The sequence below is a fragment of the Cervus elaphus genome, chromosome 9 (assembly GCF_910594005.1).
Source record: "Cervus elaphus chromosome 9, mCerEla1.1, whole genome shotgun sequence".
Taxonomy (NCBI): Eukaryota; Metazoa; Chordata; class Mammalia; order Artiodactyla; family Cervidae; genus Cervus; species Cervus elaphus.
In genome coordinates this window covers 69941835-69968420 of record NC_057823.1, presented here as the reverse complement: position 1 = coordinate 69968420, position 26586 = coordinate 69941835, and the positions used below count along the sequence as shown (strand labels likewise).

Genomic DNA, 26586 nt, shown 5'->3' with positions numbered 1-26586 from the left:
AGACCAGACCATGGAAAGGATCCTTCAGTGTCGGAAGTTCTGCGCCACGGGGAGAGGAGGCAGTTTTGGGAGGCGGGTTGCCCGGGACAGAAGAAGCCAGGCTGTGCCTGGCTGCCCTTTTGCCTGCCTGGCCTTCCTTCTGCAGAACAAATGAGGCGAGCCACCTGTGTGTCAGGCACTGAGTAAACCCTCACGGGGCAGCGCCAGGTTGTGCCAGGTGTGGATTCTGGAGTCAGGCAGTTCCTGCTTTAAAGCCCGATGCCGTGCTTCAGATCTCTCGCATTAGTTTTCTCATCTGTAAAATGGGAGCAACAGTAGTGACGTCATTGGTGGGTTTACACTAGATGATGAGTGCAGCCTCCTTGAGAGCAGGGATTTTTTTTTTTTTATATATAAGCCTGCTGCAACCCCAGTGCCTAAAACTGTCCCTGGCACATGTTGGGTGCACACAGTACATATGTGTTGAATAGCTACTGATAAGATGCCTTGAACCAGTCTGATGTATAATACATGCCCACTGACTATTGGCTGTCCTTTTAAAATATTACCCTAATGGTTAGTAAGCACTGCCTATGACTTCAGTTTTCATAGCAGCCCTATGAGAGGGCAGTCTTGTTGAGTACCATGCCCCACAGCTAGCAGACAGCAGAGCCAGACTTTGAATCCAGGTATGTCCCCTGTCCTGAGCCCAGACTCCCACCCTCATGCCGGAGGGATCACCTCACCCATGTGCCTTCTTGGCTCCCCTTGGTGCTGCCTTTGAAACCCCCTCCTTCTCACTCGCTCGCACATTTTGAGGGAAGGAAAGGGTGATGGAGTGATAAGAAGCTCTGGATGTAGCCTTCAGAAGGCTGCGTCCCCTTCAGGTTTAGCTCTGAATGGACTAATTCCCAGGAAGCTGTTCTCCAACCTAGGTCCTGGAAGGATGCATTTGAGCGAGTCCAGCAGTCATTGAGGGGTTAAATCCACTGCCTGTCTGCCCTGCCCTGCCAGGCTTCCTCTGTACAATTTCATTTGTATCAAGCTCTCAACAATGAGGAATAGGATGCCGGGCAGAGTGGAGAATTGCGTGTGAGGTCCTGGCCACCCAGCCTCCTGAGTCTCCCTCCTGAGCACCCCCCAGGAGAATCTCTGCCAGTGCTTACATTTCACAAATTAGATCAGCAGAGATGTTTAGGAGGAGAAATGACTGGGGCGTGCTCAGGGCAGGACGGTTAGCAGGGCTTGGGGGTGGTGAGAGGGGAGGCCCCGGGAACTAGGTTCTCACAGATCCCCCCCACTCTCAGAGCTGGCTTCCCTGTGACGTGCGGGGGTCCCTGCCTGCCTCTTCTCCACCCTAGGGAGTAGGGGGATGGCAGCTGTGACAGACAAGTATGGGGGACCACATGAAGGAGGGGCGGAGAGCAGCCATAGAGTCCTGTTGCTCAAGGACCCTCAGGTCCCTCTGAGCTTGTATTTCTCCAGTGGTAACCTGCCCACTCCCTGGAACAGGATTGCTTGGAGCTCTGTGAAAAGACGGGACCCTCCAGAGGCTGGGCTCCAGGTCAGAGCTGCTGAGTGTGACTGTGCAGGGGATTGCGTGGGGCTTGCTCACAGTGCAAATGCTCAGACTACAGAATCTGCATTTCCTAGACTGGGCCTGGACACAGGTATTCCCCGGCCCCCCTCCCCCTGTGCTGTGCCGTAGGTTCTCATTAGATACCTGTTTTATATGTTGTATATAATTGTATGTCTATCCCAGTCTCCCAATTTATCCCACCGTCCCCTTTCCCTTCATGGTGTCCATATGTTTGTTCTCTATGTCTATGTCTCTATTTCTGCTTTGCAAATAGGTTCATCTGTACCATTTTTTTCTAGATTCCACATATATGCGATAATATACAATATTTGTTTTTTTCTTTCTGACTTACTTCACTCTGCGTGACAGTCTCTAGGACATAGGCATTTTTAATACATTCTGTAGAGTATTCTAATGGATAGTTCTGGGAGCTTTTATCCTATTATCTCTGACTCATAGATTTCAAACTCACTGATAGAGGCAGATAGCACAGAGGTTAAGGGTGTAGGGCCTAGACTCTGCCAGACCTTAAATTTTTGGCCACACAATACCCATGAGAGTTTGTTAATTAATCTCGTTGAGGTTCAATTTCCTTATCTATAAAATGGGACCCATGATGGTGCTTTATAGCATTAATGTGGGAATGAAATAAGAATAATTGTATGCAGAGCCCTTGGCATATAATTGTGTGCTAAGTCACTCCTTCGTGTCTGACTCTTTGTGACCCCATGGACTGTAGAGCCCTCCAGGCTCCTCTGCCCATGAAAATTCTCCAGGCAAGAATGCTGGAGTGGGTAGCCATTTCCTTCTCGAGAGTATCTTCCCAATCTGGTAATCGAACCTGCAACGCCTGCATTGGCGGGGCACTCTTTACTCCAGACTCTTTACTCTGCGAAGCCTGGCACATAATTAACTCTCCCCAAAATGGTGTCTAAAAATGAAAAGTAGACAATGCCTCTCCCAGCTGGTGTCTTACTTCCGACGAGCGAGCTGGATGAGGGCCAATCACACCTCAGAGGAGAGTTGCTGATTTTGTCACTGACAGCCACTCTACAGGGCTGTTATGACAGAGGCAGTGTGAGGTCATGGTTAAGATCCCAGGACATAGAACCAGGCTGCTTAGGTTCTTCTTGTCTGTGTGACTTTGGTCAGTTAATTAACCTCTCTGAGCCTTAGTTTTCTCATTTGTAAAATGAGGATAATATTTGTAAGAATCATAGAAGTTTGTATGAATAGTAAAATACTTAGCGCAGTGCATGGTCGATGGCACAGACTCAGTGATTTATAGCCACCGCGATTGCTGTTCACTGTGCACCAGAATCCTGTGTGGTCTGTCCTATTTGGCCTAGAGGCTTGTTCAGGCGATGCCCTGTCAGCTACACCGGGACTTTCCACCCACTGAGTTATTTCCATAGCCACAGCAGAATGCAGACAAAGCTGTTACCTGGTTTGTGGTCAGGCCCTTTGCTTCCAGTGTTTGCAGCTTTTGGGGGAAACTGAGGGGTTGGGAGGGGCCTTGGTCAACCAAGATGAGCAGATAGCTTGGGAACAGGATGCCCGCAGCAGCTCTGCCCTCTGCCCTTTCCCGTCTGGACTCAGGAGCGGATGTGACCCTTAGTCTTTGCTCTATCCCCACCCCCAGCTGCTCAGAGAGCACCTTAGGTGTCCCGCTGGGGGCTGGCTTGGGATTGCTGTGTCAGCCTGGGCGAGGCAGCCGGAAAGTCGTCAGGCTCCCTGGCACTGGAACGAGGTCAACCAGGGATGGATTCCAGGAAGGGCTGCTGCTGACTAGGACCTGGCGCTGTCTCTCCTGAGAGCCTCGCAGGCTCTTCCCAAAGGGCAAAACCTGGGTGGGGATCTGGAGGGGTCCAGGGTGGGGATGGAAGCTGAGACAGCCTAAGAGAGGTCCTGCCAGGTCCTTTACCTTCTGAAATTTCTGGGTGGATAGAGCTGAGGTTTTGGAGCACACAAAATGCTATGGGACTCCTGGGATTCATTGCTGGGATCTTCCTTCCCCAGGGCCCTGGTCACACTCCCTTGCTCTAGTTTTCATCTTGTGTCAAGGATGGTAGATACCTGCTACATGGGCCTCTGCTGTCCCTTCCATTGATATTGGTGATAGTGATTGATGATAAGTCATGGCACTCTTTCTCACTGAATCCAGATAAAGGGCCCAGAAGCCTCAATGATGCAGCATTCCATGCAGCTGTGTCCAATCCATCAGGGTTAAGGGTGGGGAAAGCTTTTTGCTTTCTCTGTTACATGCTACAATGATTTATTCCCATGTTCAGACTCTAAGCTCCATGAGGGCAGGCATCTTATCTGTCCTGTTTATTTCTCCATCCTTAGCAACTAGCACAATGCCTGACACATAGCAGGAAGCATTTGTGGAATGAATGTCTGTCTGTCCCCCAGTGGAATGTGAGTTACTCAAGGACAAGGATTGTGTCTAGATTACATCTAACACAGAGTAAGGTCTCAATGAGTAAAAGAATATAATGAACAAATGTACATCTTTATTCTGAGTTCAAGGCTAGCATCTGTAACCCAGAGAAAAAAGTAGTCACATATGCTTGGTTGTGGCCACCACCTCACCACAGAGCTGCATTGCTGATCCAGGGGAATTGGGGCTGGTAGCTGATGACTCTAGCTTTGGCTTCCAAATATAAAGATACTTGTCTTTCCATTTAATCATCCCAGGAGTCCTGTGAAGTTAGGGAATTAACATTGGCATTTGCCTCTGGGGAAACTGAGGCACAGAGTGATTGAAGAAGTTTGTTGAAGAGCGTTTGGCAATTTAATATTGGAGCTAAGATTAGAACTTGGGTCTCCTCTCCCCTAGACCAGCACTGTTCCTATGGTCAACATACCATCTCTTTCTCAGCCTGTAAAGTTTTGACCTGTGATTTGCTGTATGCCATGTTTGGGATTGGGCGGCTTTTTGGAATTCTAGCTCTGCCATCCTTTACAAGTATTAACAGTCCCTGTTCCAGCCCTTTTAGAACCTTCAAGTTTCTCAATGGTAGGCTTTCACACCCTGAAACTGTGCACCACATCTCCTGTCCACATTTCTCTGGAGAGGAGGTCCAAGTTTGCATCAGATTCTCACCAGGGAGTGCACGACCCCATAATAAGATTAAAAAGCAGTGATCAAAACCAGCTGTGCCATTTTGCATATGGGGAAACTGAGACCCGAGCAAGGGGCTTTTCCATTACCATAGTCTTTGACCAGAGATTCCAATTCTCTTGTCGACAGAGGACTGATTATAGTGAGTAGTAACCTCAGCTACGTCATCGAGCCCCTTCCTGACAGCGAGAGCCACCACCGTATTTACAGATCCGAACATCTCAAGCTGCCTCTCGGGAACTGTGGGTTCGAGCCCACCGCCAGGGACTGGGTCCCCCAGTTTACAAACCAGACCAAGAAGCGACCTCGCAGGGTGAGTTTCTCAGTACAAGAGTCAGCCAGGAGATAATCCCTTCTGAGCACCCTTTCCTTGGATCTAAATTGAACGAAGATGGCTAAGAAGGAGAAAATAGCTTTTTCCTTTTGTTTATTTAAAAATAATTTTTTGGCTGTGCCACATAGCATGTGGGATCTTAGTTCCCTGACCAGGGATTGAACCTGCACCCCCTGCACTGGAAGCGTGGAGTCTTAACCACTGGACCACCAAGGAAGTCCCAGTGTTTTCCTTTTAGTCTAAGTCATTGTTGAGTGTGAGAAACCCTTGTATTTGATAGATTAACTGCTTTGGTGGAAAACCTTACTTCATTTAAAATACTCTAAGGTGCTGATTTCAGAAACTTTAAAATGTGAGAAAAAAAATATATGCCTCCCTTTTTGAAATAGCCGCTTAACCACATGCACAAAATGTTTGTATTTATTTATACCAAAGATAGAGTTACGTGGTTTAAATATTTTTGGGAATTTGATTGTCAGCATGTTCCCTCACAGTATGTTGGCCTCTGTTCTGTCTGCACTGGACAGCCAGCTCATTATTTTTGGAGACTGAAGGGCTGGACCCAGTGTCCCAGAGCAGCCTCCAGTGATAACCAAGATGGCGGGCAGAAGGTGTAGTGAGGGTGATGGCGAGATGATCATAGCTGAGTTGTTTCTGGAACCTGGTAATGAGGTTCACAGCTTATTAACTCCACCACTTCTGAGCAGTGTTTTGAAATGAGGTCAAGTCCACCATTTCCATAGCTCTGATGTGCTTATGTCTCTTCCTTAGATGAAAAGGGAAGATTTACACTCCATGAAGTATGTGGAGCTTTACCTTGTGGCTGATTATGCAGAGGTAAGGAGGGGCAGTGGGGTTTAACAGAAAAATCACTTTCTTAATCACTTCCATTCCAGCCTTCAAACTGCTTTGGGGAAATGTTGAAGTGCTAAATGCTGAATGGGGGAAATAATGAAAAAATGCGTCTTCTTCCGGTTTGTCATGTAATTTTCACCTTAAATCTGACCAAAGACTCTTTTTGCTATTTTAAACATAGTTGGGGAAAAAAGCAAGGAGAAGTCTGTTCAATCTCAATACATTAATCAGAAAATCAGGACAAAGACTGTTATTTGGATTAACACTCCTAGACCAGATCTGGAAGATCCTTAGGTTTTTGTGCTTACTCTTTGGGAGTCCATGAATTCTCTCTAGAAATTAAAAAAAAAAAAATTTTTTTTTTTTTTTTTGCAAAGATAAGGAGTGCATTTATCTGATTGAAAACAATTTCCTGCCAACATGTGGATCCATTTTATAATCATGTTGGTGCCAAATGAGTACCTAAGCTGAAGTTCCCTAAATGTGATCCCCAGTCCAGCAGCATGAGCAGCACCAAGGGGCTTGTGACCATACAGATTCGGGGTCTGCACCCAGATATTCTGAATCCCCAGATGTGGGGCTGGGGTCTAACAATCCATGTTTCAACAAGCCTCCATGTGATCCTGATGCACAGGCAACTTACCTAAAGGAGTAGCTGTTTGGCCTTTAATTCCACATTCTTCAAGTTAGGTTCTCTTGTGCCTTGGCTTCTAAAATTTAATAAACACTCATGTCCCTCACTCTTTCATTTCATTTAGTCATTGATTTCTTGATTCTCTGTTATGTGTCAAGCACAGTGCTTAGACCACAGAGATACAGACCTGCCCCCCACATGGCAGAGTTTACAGGAGCAGCATAAAAACTCTCTAGTTCCAAGTGTGATGACTGCTCATTGGAGAGGATTAGAGCACAGATAAAGAGGGACCCAGCATGGTCTTGGGAACTGGGGGGAACCTTCCTGAGGGGGTGGTACTGAAGCTGACTCCTAAAGAGCGAGGTCAGACCCCAGGTTTGCCTAAGTTAGCCGTATTTTACCTCATTCTCACTCTGTGTAGTGGCTCAACCACATACTGACGTATCTTTCAGGCATGGAAGGTGAGGTGAACTGCTCGCTCCCTAGTTCTAGTGTTGCACCTCACCTGGGGCTCCCTTTGACAGCATTCATCAAACTCCTGTCTGTCACACTCCATCCAGCTAGAAACCGTTTACCTCAGACTGGGACTCAGACCCAGACAAAATCCAGTTTGGGACTTAAACCCACATGGCTGGGACTCGAACCCAGCCAAAACCCTGCTTGGGACTCAAACCCAGCCCAAACCCACAGTACCTGGTTTCAGGACCCAATGAGGTTCAGGTTCTTGGTGTCTCATCACAGAAAGAATTCAGTGAGAAATAAAGTGATAGATAAGAAGTGGTTTTATTCAGATGTAGAGAGAGGCACACTCCACAAACAGAGTCCTGGCCATCACAGAGGGCGGATGCTGCCGCGAAATTTGGTGTGGTTAGTTTTTATAGGCTGGGTAATTTCCTATGTTAGAGAGTGGGAGGATTATTCCACCTATTTTTGGGAGGGGGTGGAGACTTCCAGGATTTGGGCCACCATCCACTCCTTGGTCTTTTAACAGTGGAACTGTCACATCACCTCTGGGTGTGTCATTTCACTTGTTGATTAAGGTCTAGTCTTGTCTGCCATTTTGGTCCCATTTGATTCTAATCGGTTTATGTTTTGTCCTTGGGCTCAGTCATTCTTTCAGAAGTTGTGCCCTGCCGCTTTACCTCCTATTACAAGATGGATTCCTGACCAGCTCCCCAGAGGCTTATTCTCAGGTGGTTAGTCCACAACACAGGTCCCGGAGGTTGTATGGGGTGGGGGAGAACATTTGACTTCATGCTAGGGGAGCTGCCTTCCAGTGTTGGAGGCAGCAGGAGGTGACCATGGTGTCTGCAAGGATATAGAGTCATTTACTGGACAGAGAAGGAGGTGCCAGGCCCTCCAGGCTGATGGAACATCTTGTTCTGCTTTGAGAGGAGTTTTGCTTTTTAATTGATGTTGGTGTTGGTTGTTCCAGCAGCTTTTTTTTTTTTTTTTTTTGCCTTTTGTTTTCATTTCCAAAGACTGGTGTGTGTGCAGGTTGGGGGAGTGGTGTGGGGAGCAAAAGCCAAAGGTGATTTGAAAGCCACAGCTATGCAGTCTGGGAGGGGCTGATGGCCCTGGCCCCTGACTCACAGACCTGCCTTAGTGGGAGGATTGCTGGTTGAAAGCTGAGCTCCTCTAAGGTTGATTTAAATCAGTAGCTTTTGATTATTTTTGTTTTCCTGGTAGGATTTCCTTTCCAATGTCTAATATAAAAGTCCAGTGAAAACAGACTTCTCCAAGCTGAAGCAGGGGTGAGGACCCTCTTACACCTAAGGTCATCTAATATGGTAGTCTCAAACCATTTTTTTCCCCCTATTTTTTGGCCATGCTGTGTGGCATGCGAGATCTTAGTTCCCCAGTCAAAAATCATACTTGTGCCCCCTGCAGTGGAAGCACAGCATCTTAGCCACTGGACCAGGGATATCCTTTCTTTGAGCCACAGAATCTTTGTTCAGATGACAGCTCCTGGGATCCTGAGAGTTAAGCGTGTAGAAACACAGCTGCTCTAAAGTAAAGGTGGGGTGAGGCTGCCCTTTGGCCCTGCAGTCTCCCCAGAGGACTCTTGGTGCCAGGTTTTAAGATTTCAGTGAATGTGAGTCTAGAAGCTGGAGAAGTGAGGGCAGGGTATGAATTGGGGTCCTTAGTCTCCTGACCTCCAGAGCAAAACCCCTAGAGGAAAAGTGTCAGCCCCAGGTGCCTTCAGGACTGTGGTACCCTGGAGAACTGTCTTTCTGTTCTAGAAGACAGTGCCTCCACCAGCAGCCTCGCAGGTGTTGCCACAGGCCATGATTCTTGCCACTCTGTGGATGGTGGATAGGCTCTGTGCTAACTTCCTAGGTCCCGGCTTTGGCTGATTTACGACAGGGGTGGGTGGAGGATATGAGAGGCCAGGCTGGGCCCACAGGCTCACAAATCCCTCTCCCCGTCACCTCCTCTTCCCCCACTCCCTCTCCAAGTGGCCTCGTATCCTCCACAGGCAGCAATGTATTCCTGACAATGAATTAATCTGAAAGGACGGAAAGACAGGGACAGGGCCGACTACCTTATCTGTGATTTATAACCTGGTGCTGAGACAGGCCAGGCTTCTTTCTCCTGGGCTCTGAACTTGGTATCGGGAGTATAGACAAGGATGGCGTTACTGCCTGGAGAGAGGGTTTTTAGCAGTAGAAATGATCAAGCAGCTCCCTGGGCCTAGTTTGGAGCACTTGGAGTGATTTGTCTTTGCTTTTTGTTTTGTTTTTTTTATTTGTTTTTAGAAAGGTAGAGCAGGTACTTTTTTTTTTTTTTTTAAGCTTTTTATTTTATTTTTGACTATGCAGTGCAGCATGTGGGATATTAGTTCCCCGACCATGTATCGAACTTGCTCCCCCTGCTTTGGAAGCCCAGAGTTTTAACCATTGAACTGCCAGGGAAGTTCCCCGGGGTGGTTTTCAGCTTATTCATTCCTCAGGTAAAGCGGGAGACCTAGACAGGGGAAGAGCAAGATGGGATGTTGTAGGAGCAGACAGGGTAGCTGTGAGAACAGGCCTGCCAAGGACTTTCAAGATACAGACAGGACGTGGGCCAGTTGGGAAAGACCAGGTCATGCACTGTGCTTTAGTGTCTGGTCTACCCAGAAAGTGTAAAGAGGAGGTGCTGTTTTCTTTACATCAGAGGTCTGTAAACTATAGCCCATGGCCAGATCCAGCCCACTCCAGGTTTTTATAAATAAAGTTTTTCTGAAACACACCCATGCATGTACTGTCCATGATTACTTTTGAGCTAGAATGGCCAAGTTGAGTAGTTCTGGTAGAGACAGTATGACTGCAAAGCCTACAATATTAACAACCTGGCCATTTACCAAAAAAAGTTGACTGACTCTTGCCTGAAGCTCTTCAGGACAGCATGATACTTTCCTTAAACTGTGGTGGTATTATCAGGTAGTTGTTTGAAGATAGGATTAATATATTTGAAAGACAATGAAGTCTGCCTCTGATGTTCTAATGAATATTCGCTAAATGCTGCAGCACCTGCTGTGTAGTGAGACCAGTTTAGAAATGCAGTGACTCTGTAAAGAGAAGCTTCAGGATTGACACCTTGGAAAGGTCTGAGTCCCAGAGTCTTACATGCAATTTAACTGTGTAAAAAGCAGTCATGAAAGTGAGTTGGTTGCAGTTCTGATGGAGGCCCAGGAGGGTCCCAAAGCAGTGGGAGAAAAGGAAAAGTGTTTCTCCCTGTATCGTGGCTGAGACATACCCCTATCCAGACAAATACCCCAGGGTGTGTGTTCTTTTTGTTCTTGAATATTCTTGTGGGATTTTGTGGAGGAAGGATGTGAAGGTTTGAGGTAACATATATTCATGTATATCCAGAGTAATTCAGATAGTAACACAGTAATTCTGTGTTACCACAGCAGTGTATGGGACATACCTGTTCTTTTCAAATTTAGGCTGCAGTTGTGGCAAATTTTATCTTTAAGCCATGAAGCATTCCTTCATAATTGCAGCTGAACATGATCTATCCTTTTGAAGCAGGCATGATGAATGTGAGGCTACCTATGGAAATGTGCTCCTCCTGGTACCCGTGGCAGACTTTTTTCTGATCGAACACAGCACTCTTTCCTGCTGAGCCCCTTGCAGTCTCAGAATCCTTCTCACTGTGGAAGGCACTTCCAGTTGATCTCTGAGTGATGTGCCGGTTGAAGCCTGTTTGCCAGGGTCTTAGATCCTCATTGCTAGCACTCATTTTGTGTCATTCATGTGGCCTCTTATTGCAGTTCTTTCTGTGCAGGTGTTCTCAGCCTGTTTCGATCTCATACTCCTTAAATACAAAATCTGCCTTCATTGTTATTTCTGATCCCCTCTGTGTTCTAACTGAAGCTCCTTCAAGGTTAGGGCCAGGACCTCACACTTTGTGTCCCACCAAGTGCAGTGCCTCGCACACTGTGGGTTTTCAGTAACAGTTTGACCATGTTGACTGATCACCTGCATGGAGTCCTTGGGTGATCCGTGTGATGGGGGCTCCATGCTGGGGTGATGATTGTGGCAAAGAACTGGATTGGTCCCTCCTCTAAGCCCCAGTGGGAGTTTGCAGAAGGCCTTGTAGTTAGGGGGACAGGAGAACAGGGTCGACCTCACAGGCTGGAGGAAGACAGTTCAGTTCACTACACAGCTACTGCATGCCTACTGTATGCCCGGCCCTGAACTGTTAGCTGGAGATACCAGGATGGATGTGACTCAGGTTCTGCCTTCGCTGAGCTGACATGTGTGTGTCAGGGAGATAGTCCAAAGGAAATGACTGCTCACAGAAGATGGGAGAAAATGAAGGAATTCACAGACAAGCAATGGGACACACGAGGGATCCTGGGAAGGATTCTGGGTTCTCACCTAGTTCTGCTTGTCCCATTTAGTTTCAGAAGAATGGACGGGACCAAGATGCCACCAAACACAAGCTTATGGAGATCGCCAATTACGTTGATAAGGTGAGACCAGGTGTGTACTTGTGGGAAAGGTGCCAGCACCTTAGCGGAGCTGCCCAGTAGGAGCTGGCCTGCCTCTTCCTGGAGCGGCTGCCCTGGCAGCTTCCAGGAGGCAGTAGCAATGCTGCAGGGGCTCGGTGCTCACGACAAGTCTTCAGCTGCATGGACCTCGCCAAGTAACTTGTCTTGTTTGGGTTGTGGTTTTGTTTTTTAATTTACAAAATATGGTTGATTTAAACCTATTTCAATTATTTGTGTTTTTTCAGTGGACTCCTTTTTCCAGTGTCTAATATAAAAGTCCCAGGAAAATAGACTCCTCAAAGCTGAAGCAGGGCTAAGGACCCAGAGCACTGTCCTCTGATACCCTCACCCTCATCCCTGCCTTAAAAGTTGAGGAGTAGATTGCTTGGGGTCAATCTGTATCATCTCCGCCTGTTAAACTGTTCTAAAATTAGTTGGTTTTGTCTCTTAGAAAGGCTGAGCAGAGGGTTAACTTTCCTAGGTCAGGCTCTTTTAAAATGTGCTCTTAGGAAATACCCAGATTCTTTAATTTGACTAGAATAGGCTGGTCTGGGACTTGGAAATATTTTGTTTATATGAAAGAATGCAGAACAAAGTAGAAGAGGTAACCTAGAATGACAGTGACATCTTGATAGGCAAGTAGTAAATAGTTTTAAGAAGTAGATTTTAATCATTTGGTATTACAGGTGTCTGTGAGAATCTGATCACATTTATTATACAGTCTCAGGGCACTCAGAAAATGTCTGAAGCTTAACTCTTGGTCTGCTAGGGATTCATGGATCCCAAGTCTGAAGGGGGAATCATTTTTTTTTTAATGTTGGAGGATAAGGAAGAGAACTTCAATATTTTCAGGGATTTACAAGCAAATTTGGTAGTGTTCTGGAGTCATTGGATGGGAGGGTCTATGCCCTCTATTTTTGCTTTAGATGACTCTGGAAGTGCTGGTCATTGACAGGTGAAAGTTAAACACAAACATTGGCATTTCCTGGAAGGGAGGACTCCAGGGACCCAGTCCAGTCCTCTCTCTAGCCTTCAACTTCTCAACAATAACATCGAAATGATCCCACAACCCAAACACTCAGCATCTGGGAAAATAAGAAAAGCTTGTTTCCCTGGGGTAGACCCTGTTATCACCCACGTGACGTCTATTGTTCTGGAGACGCTGCAGGTGGGAGACTTGGCTGGGTCTCCTTTGTGGGCTCTGCAGCTGGCCTGGGTGTTAGAATCGGGGGTGCTGGTGAAAAGTGGAAGAAGAGAGGCACTAGCCAGCCCCATCCTTGCTGGAAGTCCCCAACCTTGCCTGCTGGTTTATTTTGTGAAGCAGACTTGGTTCTCTCATCTGCAGCTGAGGTTGGTCACCCCTGGCTGGGGTGAGGGCAGGCAAGCCCATTTCTCTCAGGCTTGCTGACCGAGCTCCTTGAACTGAACTGTTACGGGACTAAAACTGGAATGCACTGCACTCATTTGCCGAATCATGAACCCAGTCTAAAATGTTTTTCCTTCCCTATGAAAAAGCCAAGTCAAGTCCTCGAGAAGCTCCCTAGTGAAGCAAATTTGAATTGGAATCCAAACCCTTCATTTTCTGGAATGATTGACCTGGCACAAAACAGGAAAATCACAATTTCCATTGAAATCAACTGATATTTTGCTGAATCTGGAGACCATTTACACCACAATTTCCTGGGGGCAAGTTGATTCTCTGGATGGGTAAATAGGGCAGCACTTCAGTGTAGGGTCATGAGTAGACACTGAGGTCTAATAATTCAAGTCTTCATCCCAACTCTGCCAGCTTCCTGCCTAGAATTCAGCAAATTACTGAACTTCTCTAAGCCTCAGTCCTTAATATGTAGAAAGTGCTTGATAAACATTGGTGCTACGATTGTTATTTTTACCAGGGGCTGTACCTGCCACTTTTGGATTGAGATGACATCTCCTGCTTACATGACCTAGGTTTACCTGTGATGACTTTTTCTTTTAGGCCAAAGCATGAGGCATGCCGCATCTTAGTTTGCTGACCAGGGATTGAACCTGTGCCCCCTTGCATTAACCACTGAGCTACCAGGAAAGTCCCATGATGACTTTTTTTTTCAGTTGCTGCCTCAGTATTCTCTAGGGCTTAACCAGTCAGGGAATTTCTGGTATCTACTCCTTCCAGTACTTAGCTTTAAAGAAAACCTTCTTCCTGCTATGTGTGTGTGAGATGAAAGATAGCGTGTAATAAAGATTAGATGTAGCTCTAGCCTTAAGGAGCCCAAGAGTCAGGTCTCATTTATAGAATTTCAGGATCTCTGGATTGCATAAAATCATGAGGATTATCTGGAACGTTTACAGCCTCATGCTTACAACCTGTTTGTGGTATCCTTTACAAAACCTGAGAACTTCCAGTGATGGGGAAGGAAATTTCAAGAGTAAGCACATCTATGTGTATATTATCATTTATACCCATTTACTTCCAAAATGAGTGGGAGACATCTTTCAGTAAAGTCATATACAATTTGGTATATCCACGGCATGGGATACTGGTCAGCAATAAAAAAGAAGTGGCAGAATGATATAGACAGCAAGATGGATGAGACTCAGAACATGCTAAATGAAAGAAGACACACAGGACCATGTATTATATAATTCCATTTATGGACTATATCCAGAAAAGGCAAATCTGTGGAGATAGAAAGTAGATTAGTTATTACCCCAGTCTAGGCGTGAAAATGGGCAATGATAGTAAATGGACATAAGGTTTCTTGTTTGTATGATGAAAATACTCTAAAATTGGATTATGGTGATCACTTTACAACTTGGTAAATTTACTAAAAATATTACCATTAAAATGGGTGGGTTTATGATGTATAAATTATACCTTAATAAAGTTGTTTTAAATATTCATATACAAGAGAACTTTTTAGACATATATAAAAATAAGGGCCATGAAAGGAATTGGGTGAGGTGATTGTACCAGACACATGAGCCAAGGGTACTTGTTACAGATGACAGTGAGGCTTAGCTCTTGACCAGCTTTGAAAGTTTTTTCCTATTTCGAAATGAAATGTGTCTGCCTGTCTGTTTTACCTGTTAACTGAGCCCCACTTTAGGCTCATGTGTAATAGTGCTGGTCCTTTCTCCACTAAGAGCCCTGTGCATGTCTGAAAGCAACTCTGTGTCCTGTCTCAGTCTTCGTTTCTCTAAGCTGAGTCACCCCAGTTCGGCTACCAGAGGCAGAGCCGTTCTCAGGACGTTGTGCCTCTCTCAGGCTGTCCCCCTTCTCAGAAATCTGAAGAGCAACACCTGTTCCCTCCTCCCCTGGAGGCAGGTAGAGAAGAGAAATCTGGAACCTGAGCTCCGAGCACTTGGACTAGGAAGGTGGTGCCGACAGATGATGCTGTGACTTTCCATGTGTGTTTTCAGTTTTACCGATCCTTGAATATCCGGATTGCCCTCGTGGGCTTGGAAGTGTGGACTCATGGGAACATGTGTGAAGTTTCAGAGAACCCGTACTCTACCCTCTGGTCATTTCTGAGCTGGAGGCGCAAACTGCTCACCCGGAAGAACCATGACAATGCGCAGTTAATCACGTAAGTAGCCTTTCCCGCTTGTGTTACCCTTGCCCTTGGCTGCAAAGCCCCTGCCCCCAGGGCGTGTGCTGTCTGTCCTTTCTCCCCAGTGTTGACAGTTGGCTGTACTAAGCTATGCTGACTTTGCGTTCCAGTAACCAAATATTCCTCAGGCATGTGCTCTGTGCCCAGTATATTCAGGAAAATATTAAAAAGCCCGAGTCATAACAATTCCAAGAAGTGTTTACAGCCCAAATTAGAAAATTAGTGCCTTAGACATATTGAGTTGAGTCTCTGAATCAACTGGGTGTGTATTTGGAAAGTGACTGACTGACTGTCATGGCTGCTTTGAAACAGACTTTCTAAGGGGCTCACCCTGATCTTCATGGCATTTTGTTCTAGTGTAGGAGTTAATCTCCCCATGCAGGCCCAGGAGAGGGGCCTCCTCGGCTTGTCCTTCATGTCATTCCCAGGGTCTCAGGGCCAACTGCGAGGTAGTCAAGTGGCAGATGTTGCAGGAATAGTGTGTTTGAGAGGAGGGAGACATTGTGGGGGGTGGGGGGGGCGGGTAGGAGACGGTGGCTGTGTTGGAGTTTGTTCAATCCCAGAGAGAAAAGGACAGAAACTGATGGGGTCATGGCAGCCCGTGACAGTCCCCCATGATGACAATCTGGTATTTATTAGTGCTGACTTCCAAAGGTATTCTGAGGAAGTTATAACAAAAAGCACATACATAATAAAGCCATTTTTTTTTCCTGTTCCCTAAATATCTCTGAAACAACAATCATTTAAACCTTTGTTTACGCTTTAAAAGAGACTGAGGAAATAGCTCTGCTGAGTTCTTGCTTCATGATGACACACTTACCTGGGAAGAGTCTTTGATTACCAAAGCTTTGGCCTGATCTTTGAAAATCTGGTGTCCTGCTTTGGGCAAGACCTTGAATCCAGTTTCCAGTATAACTTCCTCAGTGCCATGTCTGAGTTTATCAGACAACCAATAGGGCTTCCTAGAGATTTGCATGTATTTTTTTATTTTTATTTTTTGCAGATTATTTCTCTAAAGATAAATCTGCATTGAATTCAGCAAACATGTGTTAAGCACCCACTATGTGTCTGATTCTAAACTAAGTTCTCATGATCCCAAAATAAATAAGATAGTCTTGGCTCTCTAAGTTATAATGGACTATATAAGAAGCCAAACACAGAGATATGAAAGCGTTATGTAATGAATTTCCATGTAGATCCTTTAAATAAATTTCATGGTTTGTGGCATGCACGAAAACACCAGTATTTTATTCATTCCTTTGCCCCTGTGCTGGATGCAGACAGCTGAGAAAAGAGTGTATTAAACTAGGGGAATGTAGTTGGCTATTGGCAGATTAGGGTCACAGCCGCAAAACAAAGGCAGAAACAGCTCATCCTCGCACCCAGCTGCACTCTGTCCCGATGGGACACATCTGTTTCCTTGGCCCCAGAGTGATTCAAGAGTGAAACATCAACGCCCACAGCTGCTGCCCTGACCGCCCGCCCCCCCACCGTACACATACCACAGAGCCAGGGATATGGCGGGGGACCTTGGCAGCTGGCGGAAGTGGGCATGATTCACTTCAGCAGCAGAACCTGTGCCACCCTTCCGTCATCTCTACCCTCTGACCTTTTCCTCTGTAGCAGGAATGGGATGCAGCTTTGCAAGCCCTGCCCATTTCCTTCCAGGGGATGGGATTATGGCCATACTGTGGGAAGAAGTGACCTTTTGCTTTCTTTTCTGTTTGTCTAGAGCGGTGAGAGAGTAGGTGAGAGGAATTGAGAGGTGTGGTGACCTGGGAATTGTCGCATTGGCTTAGAGTAGCAGGACCTCTCCCCTTGGGAATGATCTGGGAATGTCAGCAGGGCCAAGGAAGGCCATGATGGCTTCTGGGCACATGGGAGCAGCCCCCTCAGCCCCTACCCTAGTCACCTTCTCTCCTTCCTTCCCGCAGGGGCATGTCCTTTCATGGCACCACCATCGGCCTGGCCCCCCTCATGGCCATGTGCTCCGTGTACCAGTCTGGAGGTGTCAACATGGTGAGCCTCAAGCCATTATTAATGCTGCAGAAAGCGGAAAACTGCCTTACATAATAGGAGGTCATCTTCTCAAAATAATTGTGTGTGAAGTATTACAGGAAAAATGGTTGGACATAAAGAAGAGAAGTTTTTTTAAATGAAAGTATTAAGTTCTAAGAGATGTAGTTACTAAGGGATGGATTTTCATTAATTGTCATTTATCCCCAATTCTCAAACTCAGGAGAACCCTGAAGCAATTACATGAATCATACATCACTATATCTCTTATATGGTCCAGACCAGGGCTGATGAATTATAAGATACAGAGATTAAAAATGCTTCTATTACAAGTCTCGGGTTGTTCTGTATATCTTTATGGAGCAAGAGCCTGTCTCAAAGTCACAGTTAGGAAATTATTGCCTTCTTTTGAAGTTCTCTCTGAGTTTTTGAGAATGTTTGGGCTATTCATTTCTGACCGGTGAAGTGGACAGCAAGGAGGCTGCTGTGCATTTATTTTGCCACCCTCTCTGTCCACCTGTGCTTACTGACAGATGCTGCAGGGTGCTTAAGATCATGGACTTTAGTCCCTGAGCGTTTATGCCCAGCAATTATATTATCAGTGGAGAGAGCTTGGCTAAGGAAAAGGCAGGGCTGCAGAGGGGAGCTGTCTTTGACCTGAATGCTCTCCCCGAGCAGGACCACTCTGAGAATGCCATCGGCGTGGCCGCCACCATGGCCCACGAGATGGGTCACAACTTCGGCATGAGCCACGATTCCGCGGATTGCTGCTCAGCCAGCGCAGCTGACGGTGGGTGCATCATGGCTGCTGCCACCGGGTGAGTCAGGCGGGAAGCTGAGGATGGGGAGGAGGGCAGAGCGCGAGAGGCCAGTGCAGCCCAAGTGTTGCTCCTGGCCCAGGGAGCCTCTGTTATACTTCTGATGTGGGCCGTGAAGAGAGAAGGGGAAGAAGACCAAGAAAACAAATGGTGGAAGCAGCACAGGCTTCTAGCAGAAACTTTGGTGTGGTAGAACCTGTTGTTATTGTTTAGTCCAACTCTTTGTAACCCCATGGACTGTAGTCCACCAGTCTTCTCTGTCCCTGGGATTTCCCAGGCAAGAATTCTGGAGTGGGTTGCCATTTCCTTCTCCAGGGGGGTCTTCTCAACCTTGGGATGGAACCTGCATCTCCTGCATTGACAGGCAGATTCTTTACCACTAAGCCACCAGGGAAGCTGATGAAACCTGAGATTCACTTAATTTCTGCCTCCGGGGTCTTCAGCTGTAAAATTGGTCTGACCACATGTGTCTTTTCCACTTCACGAATTTTTGCTGAGAACCCATTTTTAACAGCCACAACCCTTCATCCCTTCATGTGAAGGAAGTGTGATCAGGGCTGTCACGCCTAGGCCTGACTGGAAGCGCTGATATCGCCTCCAGAATAAGAAGAAGGAAGGCAAGCAACCCCACACCCCACGGTGACTCCTCAGGGGTTTTGCAGGCTGCGTTTACCACAAAGAACAGGGACAAGGCAGCTCCATCTCATTGTAGTCCTGAGGGCTCTTTAAACCAGAGCCTTTGAAAGAGAACTCTGAAGTTGCTTCAGAGGACTTAGCCAGTGTCTGGACTCACATAGCAGAGAGCACCGGGTTCTTCAGGGACCCAAGTCACTCTTCAGAAGGCGTCATGGTGGGAGCTTGTGTTCTTCCTACGGCAGAACCTGCTCATGCTGCTCAGGGAGTGGTGTTGCTGTGTCTCTGAGAGGAGATGCAGCTTGCTTGGTGTTCCAGTGTCTTCTCACTTTGTGGAGAAAGTGTCACACAAAGGATGATGTTGATATGCAGGAGACAGCTCCATGGTTCATGCTCAGATCCCTGCTGTTTGAACAGGGTTCAAGCTTGCTGTTAAGTCCACCTCTTTCTCTCTCAATCTAAAATTCTTATTTGTAGACAGGTGGTTGAAAGAGTTATGTTAATTGCTATAATTTGTTTTAAACTGTTCAGACATTTTAGTAATTTAACAATTTTTAGTGACAAGCTTTTTGTGACATTCCTGACAACTGAAAGAAACCCTCCAGTGTCTAACCTTTACTTGGTTTAGGTAATTGAGATCAGGATAACTCTTCCTCTGTACACCCAGATTATGGTACCCACCTGTCACCAAGGAGTGCATGACTTGATTCTTTTCCCCAATAGCGGGATGCAGGGCCTTTCACACTCTTGCAATACAGACCATGTGTTTGTGAGTTGGGCAGTTGAGTTTGGAGTGCTGCCTGCATCGTTAGAGCAGAGATCAGATCACTGGCCCAACAAAGAAATTAAACCCATAAACTTGGCCTTTTTTGGCCTGGTCTTCTGTTCTAAGAAAATCTCCATCTAATATCAGCTTCAGGAAAAGTTTGGGTTGGCTGGAATTTTATTTCGCTCTAAGGCTCAAGAGACCTATTGTAACATACTAGTTATCCTTTATTTATTGCAACTCCTTCATGGAAAGGGCTGAAATCGTTGCTTCGGATTCTCAAATAAATCCTCCATGGAGAGAGAGGGGGAAAAAAAACATTATGGGGTGGTTAATATTTCTTAGTTCATAGAAAGTTAATGTAGAGGTGATGTTCTCAGGGGGCAGAATGTATGTGCATGGGCCTGTGGAGGGTCTGAATGCAGCTGGAATCAGCTTCATGGGCAGCAGGATTGATGAAATTCTGGCAGCTTGATGCTCAGACCCCTAGCTGATTCCACCCTGGCTCTCCTCCCAGGCACCCCTTTCCCAGAGTGTTCAACAGATGCAACAGGAGGGAGCTGGACAGGTATCTGCAGTCAGGCGGGGGGATGTGTCTCTCCAACATGCCAGACACCAGGACGCTGTATGGAGGCCGGAGATGCGGAAATGGGTACCTGGAAGATGGGGAAGAGTGTGACTGTGGGGAGGAGGAGGTAAGGTGTCGTGCCGTGTTAGTGGGAGGGGAAGAATTTACATTGACTTCAGATCTCAAGGTTAAAGAGCATGCATTTGAAAATTAGTCATAGGCATTTCCTACATACACGTGGCAGTCAAAGACCCCATCACAAATAACATGTGGGGAGTAAGCCTTAAATACGAACCATTTATGTAGACTCTCCCAGTTTCAGGTTGACAGTATCTGTGTCTAAAATGCAGGGGAGTTCTCCTTGTGAGCATCTGGTCTACCCAGAAACCACAGTCTTGGCCAGTGGAGCTACAGATGGCTTCCTTGCTGTCCGTAGCCAGATACGTGAACTTGAAGCTAGGCATTACGAGGATACTTAAAATAACAAGCTCATGCTCTTTGACCTGTAGAAGAAATGATTGAAAGGGGATATAGGAAGTCCTGTCAAGTCTGAAAGGGGCTTCTAGGAGGAAGAAGGAGCAGAACTGGTGGTGTACAAGCCCTTTCCTTCCTTCTGATCTTCAGGATGAATAATAGTGGGCATATCATAACTCTGTCACTTCTAACAGATGCTAGCAGTTCTGCAAAAAGCAGAACTGGATAGTTTCATATCTATTTTATGAAGCATGAAAATATGAACGCTAACATATAGAACAGTTTGGGAGAATGTGTCAGTATATGCATTTAGAATAAACTGTGGGGATGAGATTGAGGGTCTGTCTATGTGGGAAAAGCTGTTTGCTTTTTTAATCTTCTCTATGGTTTGACTTTTTGAAAATGCCAGCATATAACTTTAATAAAATAAGAACCATTTAAAGGCTTCCCACCTGCACCAGCATGAGTTCAGAGAGATCAGCCCAGACCCTTCAGAAAGGAGAGAGTTGTATTATCATGGAGGGCCCAGTGAGGTTGAGGGGCAGCCTATGACTGATCTTGGCCAGTGGCTTATATTCAGAGCAGTTTCTCCTTCAACAGATGAGTATGTGATACTAGGTCATGTGCACGGGATAGGAAAATAAATAGGTAGAAATAAGTAGACGTGGTTCCTGTCCTTTAGGAGTATATAGTCCAAAGCCAGAAGCATATATTGACCAAATAGCTGCAAAAATGTATAAATACAACTGTTGTAAATACTAGGAGAGCCAACAGCATGATGCTAGGAGTGTATGTAATGTGAGGGGAGCTGCCCTACTCAGGCGGGGGTGTGACTCTGACCTTACACTCGAAGGCTGAGGTAGGAGTTAGCGAGGGGCACAAGGAGGGAAGTCACCCTTTAGCTAGTGGGAGAACTGTGCCTGGGGGTGGGAAGACACCTGGTGCGCTAGAAGGGAAGGAACACAGGTCTGCCTGGATTCCAGGAAGACACAGTCTCTGGATGTTGGATTGGGGATGAGAAAAACAAATCATGACATTTCCTTATAATGTAGTACTATGCGAAAAATCACATTTTAGAAGAATCCATGATTACAAGGAGAAGTGGGTGTAGTGTGTTAAGTTTAAAAGCGATATGGTAGATAATACCAAGTGATTAATAACAAAAAAATAAATAAATAAAATAAAAGCGATATGGATACTGTGATTTTGTAAAATAACTATATGTTTATAAATGTGTCAAAATGCAGTTGTGTCTAAGTTGTGTGTTACTGATGATTCTGCTTATGTATATTCTCTACAATATATACATACTATCTTAATGATAAGTGATGTTTTGGGTAGAGATTTTCCAGGGAGCTGGAGTTCCGGGGACACATGAGGTAGGATGGGGGTCAGGCCCCTCATCCTGCCTTGTTTCCCATCTCCCTGCCCTGCTGCCTCAGGGTCTCACACCCCCTCTCGCTGCCTCCCCAGGAATGCGATAACCCCTGCTGCAACGCTGCCAACTGCACCCTGAGAGAGGGGGCTGAGTGTGCGCACGGCTCCTGCTGTGACCGCTGTAAGGTAAGGGCCCGCCGCGCCCCGAGTTCTGACCTGACAGCCCGCGGCTCTGCAGGGGCTGGTGGTCAGGGTTCAGCCTCGGTCCTGGGGAAGTGGTGGTGTCAAGGTTTCAGAAACATGGAGCCAGAAAGAGCCTTTGAACAAAGTTTGCCTTTTTCTGTATTTGACCTCACTGAGTTCAGATCTCCCAGAAGGCTGTGTGGGCCTCCTGGAAAGTGGGAAATTTTTTTTAAAAATGTCCAGAGAGAGTAGGCTTGATTTTATTTGGTGTTCATAATATTCCTCATCACAGTTTTGATTAACTTTAATGGATTGCTTGTTAGGTGCCAGGCACAGTGCAGAGAATTTTATATGTGTCATCTCATTCAGTTCTCATAGAACCCCTATGGGGTGTATGTTAATATCCTCAACTTAAGATGTAGAGACTGAGGCTCAGAGGGTATAAGTGACTTCTCCAGGGTTAAACAGTGAGGAAGGGCTGAACCAGGTTTCTCTGACTCTGGAGCCCACGTTCTTAGTATTGATTGGAAGATCACACCATTTTTATTACTAATGTTATTATAGGTCTACAATCTCTTATCTACAATTCGGAAATTCAGGAAGTTCTAAAAACTGAAAAAAAAAATTTTTTTAACTCATTTGGTGGCAAAATTGGACCTGAATTGACATAAATCTAATTATAGTCTTTTTGAAAAATCACACTTAAAGCCAATAGTATATTTCATTGCAGAAACATTAGTGTGTTTGATTATAAGGTATAATCCTAGGCCTTGATTCTGGGTTATGTAATATACAAATGTCATGTGTATGTATATATAGAGACATATACACATTTACATATGTATGTACATCTGTGTAGTGTCTGCTTTCTCAAATCTGTGAAGTCTGGTGCCCATCTGGTCCCAGGGTTTTAGATCGGATCATGGACTGTGCTTCCACCCACCACATGCTCAGGGCTCATTATGTTCCCCATACTGTTCAAGTGCTTTATTAGAACATTCTTTCTAGCATGACCTTCTAGCAATAACCACGAGAGGGTTATTATCCTCATGCACCCATGAGAAAGTGCATGAACAGAGGTCTGCTGGCTAAGGAGCTGGGATTTGAACCCAGGCAGACTGGCTCCAGGGTTGGTGGGTCCTTTTTCCCTCCATCCTGCTCTCGGGTGGGGAGATGCATCCAAGGCCACCCTTGCTCCGAGACTGTCAGCAAGCTGCCCAGCTGGCCTGCTCCCACCTTCTCTCCTTGGATGCCTCGTGGGTGGTGTGGAGTCACCCAGCAGTGTGGCGGGGTGCTGTTGTCAGACATAGCTCTCTTTGCCTGTTCAGGGGAACTCCCACGCCTTCTGTTTGACTTTAAGACAGACCTGGCATCCCTCAGAGAGGCTGTGCTGTGTTAGGTCCTCAGGTCTCAGGCTGAGGCCCGAGAATGAACGTGGAAAGCACTCGTCTCCGAGTCCCAGGATTTGAGCTTGGATCTTGGAAAGGGTTTCCCTGTAGAGAATTGTGTGGGAAAAGATGAGCCCTGGAGTCTGAGATCTTCATTTCCAGCCCTGTGTGTGATTTGGGGCAGCCTATTAGCCATCCAGGCCTGAGTTCTTTATCTGTAAGATGGGAAGAGTGCTAATAACACTGACCCCCACCGCCCAGCCCCCCACCCAGGGAGGCTGGAAGACGAACAGAAACTCACTCTTTACCAGTTGCCCAAGGTGTGCTATTTGATCAGGTCATTTCATCTGCAGAATGGGGCAGATAGCAGCATCTAGCTCATGGGTATTGTGAGGATCTCATGAGATGAACATGTGTAACATACTTAGCCTGGAGCTTGACTCAGTAATGTGTATTATTGCCAGAGTGCTTGTGAATTCAAAGATGCATGAATGCTAGTTTGTGTGTGTGTGTATCTGTACATATATACTAGTGGGTTTTGCCCTTCTGCCACTTACTAACCATGAGACTTTGGAGACATGCCTGAGATTTCATCATCTGTAAAACAGGGATAATGTTATGTTACATAGGACTGTCATGAAGACTAAATGAAGTATTATTTGTACTGGGCATTTAAGTAGGAGCTCCATAAAGTAGCTGTTATTACTAAAGTTCTTAGTGAACTGTAAATAGTTACATAAATATTATTTCTTACCTGATTCTTAAGACTGCTATGTAGAGTTAACATTTGTAAAACCACCTTGAAACTAAGTGTTAGATGTTCTGTGTTAGATGATTTATGGTGGTTTAAGCTAGTGAGGTCATGTAAAAAGTGCTCTGAAATAATGGTAATGGGAAATTCTGTTCCATGGGAGTGATGCTCATGAGCCCTTGCTGGGAGGACTGAGGATAAATAGGTGGGAGATTGACTTTATCCCCTCTTCTTGTTCCTCGGCTCAGCTGTTGGCCCCGGGCACGCTGTGCCGTGAGCAGGCACGGCAGTGCGACCTCCCGGAGTTCTGCACGGGCAAGTCCCCGCAGTGCCCCACCAACTTCTACCAGATGGACGGCACCCCTTGCGAGGACGGCCAGGCCTACTGCTACAACGGCATGTGCCTCACCTACCAGGAGCAGTGCCAGCAGCTATGGGGCCCTGGTAAGGCTCTCCCCAGGGAGCGGACGACCCTCCTTCCACCCCACTGCTTCCTAGCCAGCCTCCCTCTTCAGACACTCTAGATTGCTTAAAATCAGGCTCTAAAAGAGCATCTCCAGATATTACCTTATTTTAATCCCCTTGCCTCAAGGTAGACTTTCAGGAGGAGGCAGTAGACAGTGTTCTTTCTAGTTCCTTGATGCTTTAAATTCTCACAGTGAGTGAATGGATAAGAATAATCCAACAAAACAGGTGGATGACGGAGCTGTGGGCAAAGTATCAACTATGAGATGGGATTTTTTTTTCATGTATCATATTGGCGAAGACTGAAGAATTAATATGATAAGTTGGAATGATAGTACTGTAACAAGAACAATAGTAATATGGTTGTGGAGAAAACCATTTTATACATGTGGGGAAACAGATGGGTACAACCCCAGTGGAAAGCAGTTTGGAGATACCAGAATTTTAAGGATACCTATCATTGGACCCATTCAAACTACTGCTTAGGGATGTGTCCTACACATCCCTTGTATTTGGCCAAGTAGATTTACAAGGATATTTATTACAGCATTGTTAGAGCAATAACAACCCATAAATCCTTCAATAAATCCTACCAGTTAAGGTAATTCTGGTGCACCCATACATTGGGACTCCATAAGCTGAATAAAAGGACACAGCTCTGTATGTACTAAGTAAAAAAAAAAATCATGTGAATAGACGATGCTGCCACTCTTTATTAGATAGATTATCTCTAGAAGATACACAAGAATTGTATCTAGAAGGTAGAGATAAAGTTATCTTTAGAAAATACACTATTAATTGATTGCTTCTCCAAGTTTTAGGGATGTAGGAACTGGAATGACTAAGCAGAAAAAACTGAAAGACATATTTTATTCTTAAAAATCTTCTGCAGGTATTACCTTTATTTAAAAACAAAAACACCTGAAAAAGACAGGGCTTCTTCATGAGAACGAAGGCTTAGCACACAAACCTCCTGTAGATATAAAACCTCAATAAAGTGTAAAGAACTGATATAAAACCTTTTTTATGAGTAGGTCTTGAGAAGGTGGGGGTGGAATAACAGATAGGGGTAAAGAAAAGGCTGAATATTCCCTTCCACAAAACTTCCTTAACTTCCTGATTTTGCCAAGGGCTAGCTCTGTCTTTTGGGGGCTTCTGACTTCTACTAAAGTTGGTTAGTGTGCTGATAAATGTTTCTTGCCCACCCAGGGGCCTGGCCTGCTCCTGATCTCTGCTTCGAGAAGGTGAATGTGGCAGGGGACACCTTTGGAAACTGTGGGAAGGACATGAATGGGAAACACAAGAAGTGCAACATGAGGTGATGACCATAGGGCAGACCCCATGAGATGAGGGTGACAAAGCAAGTCTTGCTCTTTCGTCACTCCCGCCGACTCATCAGCTTGGCCGGCCCTAGAGCGGGCCCTTAAGTAAATCTCTTCCAGGCCCTTTTGACAATGCACCATTCAGCCCTAAGGAAGTCAGAGGGAGGGTGTGGATGCAATGCTTCCTAGAAGGCTGGTCACATTTCCTTTTGGGACCTTATACTAGAGCAGCCCATCAGCCCCCTTGGGTCATTTCCGCAGGGCACTAATTACACCCTCATCTGAATAGCCTGTCATTCGCCCAGTCATTCATTCATTTCAACCATCCATCCACCTACACACCCATCCACTATCTATTGTGGATTTACCATGTGCCAGATACTGGGCTGAGTATATGGAACTTAGCAGGATAGTATAATAAAAGGAAATATGGTGGGAGCCACCCAACCCACCTTAGTGGACTGAGGTGGTTTCCCAGGGGAAGTTATGCTTAAGCTGCGATCTAGAGAAAGTATCTATTTGAACAGGATGAGGCATGGTGCTGGTACTTGGGAGAGTGTCCCAGGCAGAGAAATGAGTAAAGAAAAACTGGTGGTAGGAAGAACTGATAGCAACTTGACATAGTTAAAGTATAATGTTGGGGTGCAGTGGGGAGGGGGGCGGCTACTGAGAAATGAGCCTGGCTAGTTAAGCAGGGACCAGATCATGAGAAACCTTGAGTACATGGCTAGGGGAGTTTGGAC

At 45.9% G+C, this 26586-nt stretch overlaps 1 protein-coding gene across 1 annotated transcript in view; it reads left to right on the top strand.

The window, feature by feature from the left end:
* ADAM19 (ADAM metallopeptidase domain 19) overlaps positions 1-26586 on the top strand; it is an 86272-nt gene that overhangs the window by 44108 nt on the left and 15578 nt on the right. The window contains exons 6-15 of the mRNA XM_043913411.1: positions 4815-4998; positions 5791-5856; positions 11400-11471; positions 14892-15058; positions 17017-17101; positions 17777-17916; positions 19833-20010; positions 21831-21920; positions 24305-24500; positions 25731-25839. Coding sequence (XP_043769346.1) covers positions 4815-4998; positions 5791-5856; positions 11400-11471; positions 14892-15058; positions 17017-17101; positions 17777-17916; positions 19833-20010; positions 21831-21920; positions 24305-24500; positions 25731-25839 — 1287 coding nt within the window. The remainder of the gene's footprint in view (positions 1-4814; positions 4999-5790; positions 5857-11399; positions 11472-14891; positions 15059-17016; positions 17102-17776; positions 17917-19832; positions 20011-21830; positions 21921-24304; positions 24501-25730; positions 25840-26586) is intronic.